This window comes from Acyrthosiphon pisum, chromosome A1, assembly GCF_005508785.2.
Source record: "Acyrthosiphon pisum isolate AL4f chromosome A1, pea_aphid_22Mar2018_4r6ur, whole genome shotgun sequence".
NCBI classification, from domain to species: Eukaryota; Metazoa; Arthropoda; class Insecta; order Hemiptera; family Aphididae; genus Acyrthosiphon; species Acyrthosiphon pisum.
This window is the reverse complement of record NC_042494.1, coordinates 113,156,283-113,169,662: the sequence shown is the minus strand read 5'-3', so window position 1 is coordinate 113,169,662 and position 13,380 is coordinate 113,156,283. Positions and strand designations below refer to the sequence as shown.

At 34.4% G+C, this 13,380-nt stretch overlaps 1 protein-coding gene across 3 annotated transcripts in view; it reads right to left on the bottom strand.

Annotated features, from left to right (window-relative positions):
• Positions 1-340: 340 nt before the first annotated feature.
• LOC100166524 (myosin 15) overlaps positions 341-13,380 on the bottom strand; it is a 57,283-nt gene continuing 44,243 nt past the window's right edge. For 2 of the 3 annotated variants that reach the window (XM_003244837.4, XM_016804813.2), the window contains 24 exons: positions 12,623-12,969; positions 11,879-12,023; positions 11,171-11,367; positions 10,310-10,387; positions 10,131-10,223; positions 9,761-10,009; positions 9,176-9,518; positions 8,292-8,472; positions 7,873-8,146; positions 7,635-7,772; positions 7,343-7,471; positions 7,134-7,237; positions 6,839-7,010; positions 6,626-6,656; positions 6,421-6,500; positions 6,256-6,323; positions 5,912-6,182; positions 5,637-5,841; positions 4,805-5,148; positions 4,580-4,735; positions 4,277-4,481; positions 1,772-1,890; positions 1,472-1,658; positions 543-666 (listed from right to left, as the gene is read on the bottom strand). In XM_003244837.4, the coding sequence (XP_003244885.1) occupies positions 647-666; positions 1,472-1,658; positions 1,772-1,890; positions 4,277-4,481; positions 4,580-4,735; positions 4,805-5,148; positions 5,637-5,841; positions 5,912-6,182; positions 6,256-6,323; positions 6,421-6,500; positions 6,626-6,656; positions 6,839-7,010; positions 7,134-7,237; positions 7,343-7,471; positions 7,635-7,772; positions 7,873-8,146; positions 8,292-8,472; positions 9,176-9,518; positions 9,761-10,009; positions 10,131-10,223; positions 10,310-10,387; positions 11,171-11,367; positions 11,879-12,023; positions 12,623-12,969 (4,136 nt within the window). In that variant the 3' untranslated portion in view covers positions 543-646. Of the gene's footprint in view, positions 667-1,447; positions 1,659-1,771; positions 1,891-4,276; positions 4,482-4,579; positions 4,736-4,804; positions 5,149-5,636; positions 5,842-5,911; positions 6,183-6,255; positions 6,324-6,420; positions 6,501-6,625; positions 6,657-6,838; positions 7,011-7,133; positions 7,238-7,342; positions 7,472-7,634; positions 7,773-7,872; positions 8,147-8,291; positions 8,473-9,175; positions 9,519-9,760; positions 10,010-10,130; positions 10,224-10,309; positions 10,388-11,170; positions 11,368-11,878; positions 12,024-12,622; positions 12,970-13,380 lie in introns of all 3 variants that reach the window. The other variant, XM_016804814.2, reaches the window with a different exon arrangement.

Sequence of the window (13,380 nt, the reverse complement as noted above, 5' to 3'; positions counted from 1 at the left end):
ATTTGAAAGGTACCTGCTGTTGTGCTGTAATATTATTTTTTTTTTTACTCCACATCTGTAAAATAATCAATTTTTAATTGTACAAAAATGTGAGCAATACCAGATTAATAACCGAAAAGTAGATTAGGTATGTAGGTACAGCTTTAGAATTTTGGGTTGGTATTATAAAATATGACACATACAATTTAAAAATGATAATATACTATTCATATTTATTGTAAATGGTAAAAAATTAAAACAACATCTACTATATTAAATATGTACCTATATATAACTTCTATGTAATTTAATATAAACTGATTTATTTCATGAAATAAAAAAAATAATAAATAAATAAATTTAAATAATAATTCTATGATTATTTAATATTACACAACTAGGTAATCATTTTTGTATCAATATTAGTATAATAATTTAGTCTTAACTTTTGGATTTGGCCTGTTTATTTTTAAAAAACACCATACAAATTTCTGTTGTATTTAAAAGATGCGTTGTTCTTTTGTAGTACCTACCAACAATGATATTTTACAGAGTTTTTTTTGTTGAACGGTGCAAACCTGGATTTAAACATTTAATATTACCACACTATATTTTGTTTGAGCACAACCTTAAAAATGTTTTCATTCCTCGAATTGTTGCTGTTGTCTCAATGGCCACCGACATTGTCTAAAAATAAAATAAGCAAGACGTTTGAATATGTATTAGTACTTCATAGTTCATATCATTATATGCATAAAACAATTTCCATAAAAACCATATTTTAAATAACCCGTTTTTACGTGTGGATAAAATTTGTTTGAAACTAGTATTTTCGTGTCTCGCAGGATACCTCTTTGCTCTTTCTCCTTGCCACCGATGATTTAATATTATTTATATTAATTAAATTGTTATTGATTTTATGTAAATAATATATAGGTTATACCAGAGGTTAATCAAAAAAACAATCGGAGCAAAAAATAAAGAATCAATCGAATATTCGAGTGGGACAAACGCAATAAAATAATACCGAGAATATTTTAAGTTAAAAAATAAAAATACGATTATTGTTTGAAAAATCCAAAGTAAAACTTTTACGATATTTTCGTTTATCTACACTGTTCACCCATCACATTGATCTGAAATTATTTTTTAGTTTTTAAGCCAAACAGTTTACCTGCTGTCAATGGTTATCGTTTTATTACACATTTCATATTATGTCGTTACTCGTTACACGAAGTTCGATACTTATCATAATATAGTCAAGCAAAACTCAAACGTTTGTAGAAGAAAATAAAGAAAGTACCTAGCTAGGTATTTCAAAAATAAATAAAACGCGCGAGTTGACAACGGTATTATCAACGCATAAATACGTATCGATATTAGAGCGTTAGATGCGAAACACAAAAAGTCATTGTCGAACGAAACTATAAGGTATAGGTACGTGTGTCGGAGACGAATTATTAATTACCTATGTATTATTAAAGAAACTCACGTCGGTGCATGGTTATATATTGTCTGACGAGCCGGGCAATTTCATGGGCCTGGTCAGTTTGTAGTCTAGCCACACGTTGCTGGAACAGGTTGCCACACTTGAGCTCTAAGTAGAGAGTGGCACCTTCGCCAGCTCTCACTTTTCTAGTCGATATCACTTCACTAAATGGCACTGTCGATAAGGTTTTCTAAAAACACGTAAACGTCGTAGAATTATTACATATTTTGTAGGTATTAGAGATATAATAAAAGGGTATAAAATATTATGTTCATTTATTCAATTTGTGAAAAAATAACTCACATGGGTAACAATATGAAGGAAATGGACACCGGTTCTGTTCAGAGCCAATATCTGTTGATCTCCGCTGCGTTTGACCGCAAAGAAGCTGGACCCAAACAGCGGCCATTTGCTTAATAATTCTGCCAAAAATTTACACAATAAACTATTATCATATTACTCAACATAAAAGTACTTATAATTCAGATAATTTAGTTGAATAGCTACTCGCAAAGCCATGCAGTTATATGTTGAAAATTTTTTTTGTCGAAGGTTATCGAGAACGTCAGACGTTATAACTTATAAGTAGGGTTTTCCAGCTTATAAAATATAATATGCATTTTGGTAAGTTATGTCAATAAATCGTGTCACGTTGAAACTAGTGTCATATTTTTCATTTTGCATATTTTTGCGTACCTCGAATAGTATACCTAGGTAATGAATATTTTATATTTCAACTGTATACATGAACAATTCACATTTTATGGTATGTTTTAAAACTTTTAACAGTGGTGACGCGTCAGCTGAGACAATAACACATTACAGTCTAACCAAATATATATAAGTACAGTGTTTAAAAATTGTCATTATAGTTTATCTCCCGGAGAATGTACAGCATTTAAGTACTCGTAATAAAATCCAACGATGTCGAATAGAGCTTTAACGAATACAATAATACATTAAGAATCGTATCCATGGGTAATTTTTAAAACTGAAAATAGGTGTACCTTGTTATTTCATTGTATATTACATTTGAATAACGTTGGTTTCTTTTAAAATAATACTTTATAATATTTAAATTCATAATAAATCATTGTGTTTGACGTTTAAAAGTTACAATTTAACTGTGTATTATGTTTACATATTATGTTTTTACAAAATGTTTACAAAATTATTTCTATATCTTACTATTATGTAAAAGTTGTATATAAATCCTACTCCTACTCCTACAGTGATATTCTACACCTCGTGTGTGACGAAAACTTGAATTCAGCAGATTTATTCGTATCTTAAGTTATATTTTTCTGACATTACTCATTTTAGTTGGATTATAAGGTTTTTTTATAATGAATAAAAATACGAAATCAAGATGATACCTAAGCGACTATGCCACCAATATTACCTTAGCAATAAATATGTTCAATGTTGACTCATAAATTAACCAAACATAGGTTAAGTAGAAATAAAATATTTTTTTCGACTGATTTTCCACAACAGCAGTGATGGAATATCTAATATAAATATCCGCAAATGAGGCAAGTACATAATATTATATACATTCAACAGCACGACATTATCGATTTTCTCGAATTACCCAGTAAACAGTATATTTCATTCGATAATGTAGTTTTAATGAATACTAAGACGTAAAAATAAAAGATTCTTCGATATTTTGTTTTAAAATGTTTAACATTCGAGTATCTATAGATAACCCTGGACCATCCGTATATTTTTCCTATAGGGTAGAGGTAACGCCAAGAAAAGGATGCGAGATAATACTGAAAAAGTGCAAAAAAAAAAAAATCTACATCCCCAAAAAGTCTGCCACACAGGACAATAGACCATAACCGTTTATTGACTGACTAAAAATATCCTCAAGACCGAGACGACAGAGACACATTGACACAGCGTCAAAAAATTTAAAACGAGACATAAGAATTGCAGTATTACAGGTATAATATGATGGCTTGCATAAGAATGATGAGTTTGCCGTGTTAGTTTCTACAGTTTTGGAATAATAAAAAAACAGTTGAGTGTCGTGTAATCACAATAAAATACACAGAGTAGGTCAGAAATTAGCTATGTCGTGGCTATTAATTTTATCTACCAATAAACAGTAGTAAGTACCTACAGTATACGAGTAACCTTACGTAACCTCGCTTAAATATTTTATTACAGAAAATGAACAAATTAACTAACTAAAATACAAAAAAACAACATATTTATTAAAAGTGTAACAGTTATAATATTTAAAATTACCTATGCATTTATTCTTATCAGAATATTAACATAATATGTAAATATGTTAGGTAGAATATTATTAAGTATACATTTATTTAAAATAAATTATTCTAAATTTGGAGGGAAATGTGTTTTAAGTTACAGATCATATACGCTGTGTCACATATACTTTTGATCAAAGGAAAATCAAATTATTATAAATGTAAATCATGTCATCATTTTTTTTTTAATTTACTATATTATTTTTGGGTTTTAAATATTTATCGATGTCATTAAAATATAGGTACAACATTTTATTCCATACAATTTTGTGAAAATTCTTAAAAGTTTAAAAATATGAAAATGTATAATAATTAAAATAATTTGATATTAAGTACCTATAATTTTTATATTAATATGATTATCTAATAGGGTAAAAGTCAAGAATATAGTACTATTCAAGGGTGTCTGCATACACAATTGTAATTTAAACTATTAACATGACAGTATAATACATTTTAATTTAGGCTGGAAAATCTGCGATTCCACGACAGCTATTTGTGAATTCGATAATTATTGATTACTTACCTAAAAATTGAGCTTTAGCTTCCACGCTGTGTAATGTTTCGATTTCCGGCCAATTGTTTTGAACCATTTGCACCAGCTGCTGAGGATTCACTTCATTTTGCATGAGTGCTGGTTTGGGCAAAAGGAATTTCGTTTCTTTTAATGTTGGTGGCTGAACCATGTCAGCTGCTCGATGAAGCAGAGCAGCTATTCTGCACACTTCGTACTGGGAAAAAATCAAAATTCCACGTTATTCGAGTATGGAGAAATAAACTAATTACCTAATTAATATTATTAAATATATTAATTATAACGCCGACTCACCAATAAATCTTGTGGTAACTGGCCGAAGGGCAAAACCAACAGTAGGCCTTCCAAGTAGTCGGGTGCGATTTGGTTGAACAGCACTTGGACGTACAGTTGACTGTCTAGTCGCAGCGGGAAATACCAAACGGACCGGCAGAATATCAAGTAAAACACCTGAACGACAACGACAAAAACAATAAAAAATATAATTTGACTTAAGATCTTGGCCCACGTGGTAATTACCTGTTGGTTTTTGTGAAGCTCAGTAGTCACGTCCAGTATGTACTCGTCTGCGGCCAATGGCATCGTGAACGCATCGCCCTCGACGATACAGTACAATGAGAATTCTTCCATTTCCAACGGGTCGTTGACATTGATCAGCGAACACATGCCGGCGATTACGTCGGCTACCACGGTTGTGGACTTCGTGTTGACCACGGTCTCGCTGCCACCCGGCAACCGGTACATCTGTCTCTTGGAATTACGACCGGCAGACACGGCGGTCACCTCCTCAACACTGGGCACGTTTTTCCGGCCACCGTATCTTAACGTCTTCCGTAAGTTCTGCAGGCACACGTTTGCGGTGCCTGGATAAAAAAAACCGCGTTTAATATCACGCACAACTGGCTCGACATAGTATGATGTACAGCTAAACATATCGTTGGCCGTAAATGAGTTAAGATTTAAAATTAATTTAATTTAATTGTCATAATTAAATAATGATGAGTTGTTTAAAGTTGTATATCTAACGTGTTAATATTATATGACAATAATTTATAAATAAAGTCAAATACTTGGAACTACTTAAAACAAAAGAAAATTTTCTTTAGCCCTATCAGATATTTCCTCCAAAGTGCTGACAGCAGTTTAAAGCTGAGATAAAATATAACAACTGAATTCGGATGCCTGACAATTTTTTATTGGTGATAAGGAAATGTCAAACTTTAACTTTTAATTAAATATAATTTCTTTTTCTTTTTATAGCCTACCATGAACTAGATGATTAGACGATGGTTATACGTCATCGCGTCAACACGACAATATATAATACGTTATTATAGTTATTACTTATTACCGTGGAAAGCTCTCCTCTTGTCGTAAGCAGCTGTCTCCAAATACTTGAGTAAGAAAGGTCTCAGGTTCTCGGAGCACGTGAAATACGCCGCAACGATGCTGAGCAAACGCCATCCTCGTTGACACGTCTCCGTCTTGTTGTTGGTCGTTTGCTTCATTAGCTGACAGTAGACTTCGTCTCTCAAGCTCTCAAATTTATGGCAATGCTAAACACACACGCGAAAAATGTTGTATTATTTATAAAGTTTATACTCTACACGGTATCCAAAATATTACCATGAGAATGGTGTAAACGCATTTGACTTCTGTGAACTCGGGCGTTGTAGGCAAATCGCCCATGTACCTCATAACGCACTCGAAGCATTCGATGGCTAGTGCGTCTAACTCTGGGTCTAATTTTAACAGCGATTCGGGTATCGGGACGTTTGTGTATTTTACCATCTCCAGTTGTTCTTTCCACGTCCAATCGTCACTCTTCTTTTTTGAGTTTTGTATGACTTTTAACGAACCGTTTATTTCACCATTCGCAGATTTCAGCATGTCAAACCTAGATGCACATCAAACGATAAACATTTGAGTATATTTTTGTAAAATAACATTTGATAAATAATTTGAATTACTTCTCCGAACTATGTCTGAAATTATACATTGCGAATTGAAGTAACGAATGTTTACCGTCATCTGCAGCCTGTATACAAATAAATTTAAAACATTTTAATGCAAACATGAGTGAAAATCGTCAGAATATTTTTATTTTTTCAAAAACATGGATAATTTGTTCGTACAAAGTGAATAGGTGGTGGTGATTCATGTTGTTTATACGGCGAAGTTGGTTTGGAATACTTCGTGTTTGTTTGTTGCCACCCTAAAAATAAAATAATAAAAATATTTATGTAATGTAACAATTGTACCTACACCATATAAGTTTATAAAATATTTTATATAGCTTATTACAAGCGACTACAATGAAGTACAATTTTATTTATTTACCCTTGTGTTCAGCAGTTCGGATCTTTTCATCCTAAAATAATTAAAATGTATATGATTTAATTTATAGAAATAAAAAAAAATAAAAATATGAGAAGAAAAAGTAATACACATAATTTCTCTTGATGTGGAAATATCGTTAAAATCTATGTTTCGTGTATGCCTCATAGTTTTGAGCTTGTGAATAAATAAATTAAAAATATTTAACTCGCTTACCGCTTGACGGGGAAGTCGACCAAGTGGTGCCGCGTCCTTCCAGAATGAGCTCATCATTGAGTGTATTTGCCTGGATCTATTTGAATGGAACGGTATGGTTTCACCCGACATTATAGTGAGCTGTACAGAGCCTCCAGCCTTGCCCATCGAGACATCGGCAATGTCTTCAAAACTGGTAAAACCGAAAATCCGACGTTTTAATTATATTTATTAGTATATTATATTACATAATATACAATCGATAGAAATTATTGAAATTGTTTAAACATTAAACACGACTAGATTTCTCACTTACGTTAGTGTTTGCATGATTTGATATTGGTTTTCCTCTTTGCGCAGTAAATGAAGGCCCGCGTGAGCAATGGCCAAGTATTCGACATCTCTGTGCTGATAACCACACTGCAATAACATTATAACAAGCAAGACATTTAATATCACTCTATCGTTCACCGATCAACGATCGTGAGTTTTGATAATTAATATAACACACAATATTAAACATACCGAGACAGGAAATATGCGTGAAAAATACAATGGCCACTGACGAGCCAGCTCGACGATGGAGCGTTTGGTGCTGGCTTTGTGGTGACCCGTTTGCATGTTGCTGGCCGTTACTCCAAAACGATCCAATAACTAAAACATTTACGTGTTATTCGGTTATAAATAAATAAAGAACGATAACGACATGAAGACAGTTTTATGTGGTACTATTATTTTCATTTTAAAGGTTGACAATAATATTTTTGAACGGTTTTAAAATATATAAATTTATTTATTTTTATACATATACACATACGTCTAACATCTCTTCGCGTTCGTCGGCGGATATTCTGGCGTGGACCGAATGGAATTTGTTAAACATATCGCCGACTATTTGACAGAATATTAAATGCAGTACCAACGGACTGGACATCGATTCTTTGGGAGTAAAAACCTGACGAAAACAACAGAAAATATCGTTAGTATAATATAATTACACCCGTAGGTATCACTTAGACGGAGTCCGTAACTCAGGTCTCACATGGGTTACTTACTTCCTTCCGGATGTTTAACTTCCAAGGCACACGGTTATACGTGAAATAAGAGTTGGCCGGCGTTTGCAGCAGTTTCGTGGACTGTCCGTCTTCGTTTTGCGTCGGCGATTGTATTCTAGCTTCGGGACGACCGTTGAACTCAGGGCCTTTTTCGACCTCGTGCTGTGGTTCAGCGGTGTAGTTGTTTGGTACCGCATTACGGAACATATTGTTCTGGTCATATTCGCGAGTCACGGGCTGTATGGGAGCCGGAGGACTGGTACTGTTCTTTTTCCTAACGAAAAAGATTTTGAAGTGATACAATTTTATCCAAATTATATTATTACAATAGGTGTTCGTTTGAATGGACGACCAAAATGTGATAACAATTTATTATAACGACACCATATTACTATCATTTATTATCGATTGTGACTCACATGTTTTGATTGTAAAAGCTGTTGGATCTTGATGGAGTGATTGGTGGTGGTGGCAACCGCCAGCCGGAGCTCTCGATGCGTTCCACTTGATTTCGTATCATGTGGTTTGGTTGCACGTCAGATGCGTCCTCTTTGACCACGCTCTGAGAATCAACACTGTCCACGCTACCCCATCTCCCGGCTAAAAATAATATTGTCGTTACATGAAAGAACAAAAAACAATTCTATTTGCAAGTTACATTTAGTTTCATACACTTTAAATATACCTACCCATGTATATTTTTTTGCCAAACTACAATACTACGATTAGGACCTTCCTAGGTTCTATTGTAAAGCCAAACATAAATTTCTATTTACAATAAATGTGTCTTTAAAATACCCACTTTTTTACTGTTCATATTAACGGTTTTAAAAGAAACGAACTTGAAAATTGCTTATCATATTTCGGGAGAATCAAAAAATATAGTGCGTGGTCTTTGAATTTCATTTTTAGTCATAGACACGGTATGGACAATACCATATTTCCAAAAAGTAAATTAAGGCTATGAGCAGTGCACGGAGCAAACAAATCTCTAGGGTTTAGTGTTTACTGAACCCCTTGGTTTTTTTCTATCATATTTACCCCATCATTATATTATGCTTAACCACGGCAGTTCGTTACTTACTATATAATACAATGTTTATAGCTACTTTAACTCCAAGAAATTAATTTGTTGCGTATGTGTCTTTGAATACTTGAAATAATATAATGTTTGAAACCAATTTATCTAATTTTATTTTATTGAATGCAAGGCCCAGATTATGTGAGTTTCCCCACCTCCCCTAAGGAAGACCCTGATCACGATGAATGGATAATTTAAATATTTCAATAATAGTTTTCTTACCTAGTTGTTGCTGTAACAACAGTCGTCTATCGGTGTCTAGTTTTCCAGCTGTTGGTAAAGGCGTCGGCATGTTGTTCATGGCTTGCGGTCTGGGTTTGCTGGTCGTCGATCGCAGACTGTGGTTTGCTGTGACCATTTCCAATTTGTGCTTCATTTCATTGCTGATCCTTAGTTTGCCCACGCTGCCCGGACTAGGTCTCAAAGCGCCAACTTCCAATGATTTATACGATGATTTGTGGACTTCTGTTTGCTCTTTAGGTGACGGTTGTTTCATTGCTTCGGACTGTTGTATTTCGTATTCCTCCCATTCCACTCCATTCAGTTCTCCGTCTTGACTCGAATCCTAAACACAGAATGTGATATAACATGTTATTATAATATTTAGATCAGTCAATCCCGACTTTCGAGTAACCGAGGTGAATTATTATTGGTATTATATTATAGTATAATAATATATTTAATGTTTATGCATCGAATGTATTTTAAACTATGTTAATTAAGGAAACTTGTCTAAAGATTGTAATAGGTACGTAGTACTATGGTTTCAAAATTAAATTTAATCCAGGCATTATGATTTAAGCTCACTTGTGATTGCTTGTGTCTTTGGATTTGTTGTTGTTTGGACATTTTAAATTGCAAAAAACTTTGGTGTGACGGAAAACCGTTCATGTCACCAGGCACTCCATTGCTAGTGCCATCGCTTGGTGGTGGCCATCTCCATTTACCAATGCGCACTGTTTTCGCTCGGCCATACGGATCCATGAACGGCCTTACCTCGCTAGGATCGCATAAGTCTGGTGGCGGTGGCATGGGAGGCGGCGGAGGTACAGAACTCTATACGATTCAAATGTATAGAAATTATAGTCACATACAATAATATATAATATTCAAACATCAATGAAAACAACAATGTGATAGCCTAACACTGTCAGGTATAAATGTTATTACTTATTACCTTTCCAACGTTAGAATCCATGGATGATTTTCTGCTCTTTAACTCACTCAAAACATTTGTAAACGTTGAATGTGGTGATCCTGCGCGGAGTCCCTAGAATGCGTTAGTCAAAAATTATATCATGACCAATATATAACATTGGTACGTAATACTGTAATAGACTATATTTGAGTACTCACTTGAGACTTATTAGTGGGCGTAGACTTATGTTTAGGAGGTGAATTGTTCCAAGCTCCTGATGTATTTTCAGGACCAACCTACATTACAATTGGATTAAAATGAATATTTTTTCGTTAGTATTCAATCATAATATTTAAATAAATAATTTGGGGAATTGTTACTATTGTGTTTACTGGAATAAAATGCGTTGATCACTTGATTGTGTAATTAAATATTATTACAACCATTCATTCAAGACAGTAAAATAAATAAAAACATAATACTATTCGTATGCAAATTTCAATGTTTATTACTTCCAGTCTTGTTCAGTTGAAACTAAAAACCCGGAACAACAACAAACTAAATTATTGTTTTAAAATATTATTAATAACGTTTTATTTGGTGCCTACTATAGAATATTTTTTAATATACGCTTGTGTAATTAATAATATATACCTACGTGTATATTTATAACTACTACAGAATACAAATGATTGAATTAATGTTTTCCCCCGATATATAACTGTTTTATCATTAATAAATTGTATTTTATGTTTGAATTCATAATGCACAATATATAATAACACTGATAACAGTAGATATACTATTTGTATTATTCAAGTGTTTTTATCATCGTGTAAATTAAATTTTGATTATTGCATACTTTAAAACAGACCTACGAGATAATGTATAAGGTTGTTATTTTAAACTATTTGATCTGTTGAAGTCTTAATATTACATAATATAAGCATGTCACGGGTAGATTATGAAGATAAAAAATGTCGTAAAAATGACGATCGTCGGGTAGGTAGTCTAATTTAACACTGCACTTCCGAATCACACGAATAACACCCGATTATGTTCTCGAACGAAGCACATACCGGTGGCAAAAGCTGTTGCTGTTGGAGTAACTGGTGGAGGGCCTGGTTCTGCGCGAGTATTTGCTGTTGGATTTGGATGTTTTGCGCCATGGCGGATTGCAAGAACGCTTGGTGCAAGTTTGTCTGGTACGCGAGCATGCTGTCGCCCGACGACCCGTTGCTGGTGTTGTTGGACGCGTTTGCCGGTACGCCGAGACCTGCGACGGTAAAATCAAATCCCATATTATCGTTATTATTATTATTATTGTAAAACAATGGGCGTAAAAACGAAACGTAAAAAAAACCGGCAACAATCGTTGCGAACGCGAAAAAAATCGCAAAATGATATAATTATTATTATTATTATTAGTATTGCCGTAACGTACGGGACTCGATAATATGTTATTATTAAGTGATTGTGTTATTATTGTTTATCATTATTGTGTACGCGACGCGTTGACGGCGTTGCGCGTCGATCCGTCGAATGACGTCGACGGTGCGTAGCCAGCAGGAAACGGGGCTGCAGGAGAAATTTATTTAGAGCGCACGCATCGCGGCGTCCGTCGTCTGCATGTGAACTCTCTCAGGCCATTGTCTTCGTCTTGTGCGACCGCGTTAATGATGATGATAATAATAATAATAATGGTATCGTTTTGCGTATATCGCGCTGTCGTTGTTAACATTTAGAAATAAAAAAAAAACCGAACGCAAACAATGCGTCAGACTAACCGCCGTTCGGAGTGTTGAACATGTTCTGTGAGTTCATGGGGGGCATGAGTAACGACGGCGGCGAAAGGATGGTGGGCAACACCGGTGGCGAGCCGATCAGTGGTGACATGCCGAACGAAGCGTTTCCGGACTGTCCGGAACCATTCTGCGAAAACATAAACGTACACGATAAATATTTAGAAAATATAAATATTGTATGCAGTTTTCAATAAAGACACACTCGTAATGATACAATTGAATACAACAATACATGGTAGTACAGGGTGGAAATCACCCAGTGGCGTAACTCGAGAGTAATTTTATTTCTCTTTTTAGGGAGAGGTAATATAATACATATCTTTTACTTATTGTATCTAAAAATATAGTGAGGGAACAGGTAACACCCTTCTACTCTTCAAATAATTTACCAATTATAAATCTATACAATATAAACTATTTTAGTGACAAATTAATAGTTAATAAATAATAATTATATAAAAGTAACTCAGAAAAATTCAAGCTCGAGCATAATGATTAAAAACAAAAAAAAATGTTGTGTTGTAATATTCAATGAATCAAAGCTTAATACAATGAGCAAAAACGATATATTTTCCCCCCTATAAAATGTCACGGTGCAAATACACCCACCACAGATTACGGAAACACTGTCTTTCCGTGTCAACCGTACGCGAAATAGGGTGCAAAACGCCCACCTCGTTATTCTTCTCCGTCGTCAATATATTACGATATATCTTATATTAATACCTGTTGCTGGGAAGCGACGCCCCGACCGCCACCCTTCACGGTTCTTGCAAACATCGAGATGTCTAACGACGATGGATCAAATTCTCCGTCTTGCGACGGACTCTCATTGGACCTCGAAGCCCGGCTAGTTCCTGTCGACTGTCCTCCACCCTTTATCCTCTTGACAAAGTCCCGAGAGTCCACAGACTCACAGTCTTCCACAGACTTGCTCTTCGACGAACCTTTGATGGACGCGGCTAGCGATCTGGCGTCAGACATATGGTCCAGAACTGGATTGAACAAATCGTCGAGGAATTGATCCACGTCCGACGCCTGCGACGGTACACGTACCCGTCTGACGTGCGAAGCTGATCCGAAACAGTAATCGACATAATTCATTAATAATATTAATTATTATAGTTGTGGCAAGAAGGAAACAACAAAGTGGAAGGCTGTAAATTAGTGTGTCGTTTTAATTCAAAGAAAATCGCCTTGAATCTACGCTGCGGCTCGTCTTTAGAAATAACACTTATTTAATGCAACTATAATAATAATACTACTACTATGTACTACATTTACATACACATGTATGACGTATGTATAACGCAAGGTCAAAATACCCGCAAACACTGCCTGTTTACCATTCACATGACTGTGGGAATATTGTTAGCCAAAAAGTTGAATACATTTCTAATATAACTGGATTCGTTTGTTTAGGAAAACTTAAGATTCGCAAAAACAATTGTCAATTAGATGCTTAAATTTTTCTCTTTGCTGAA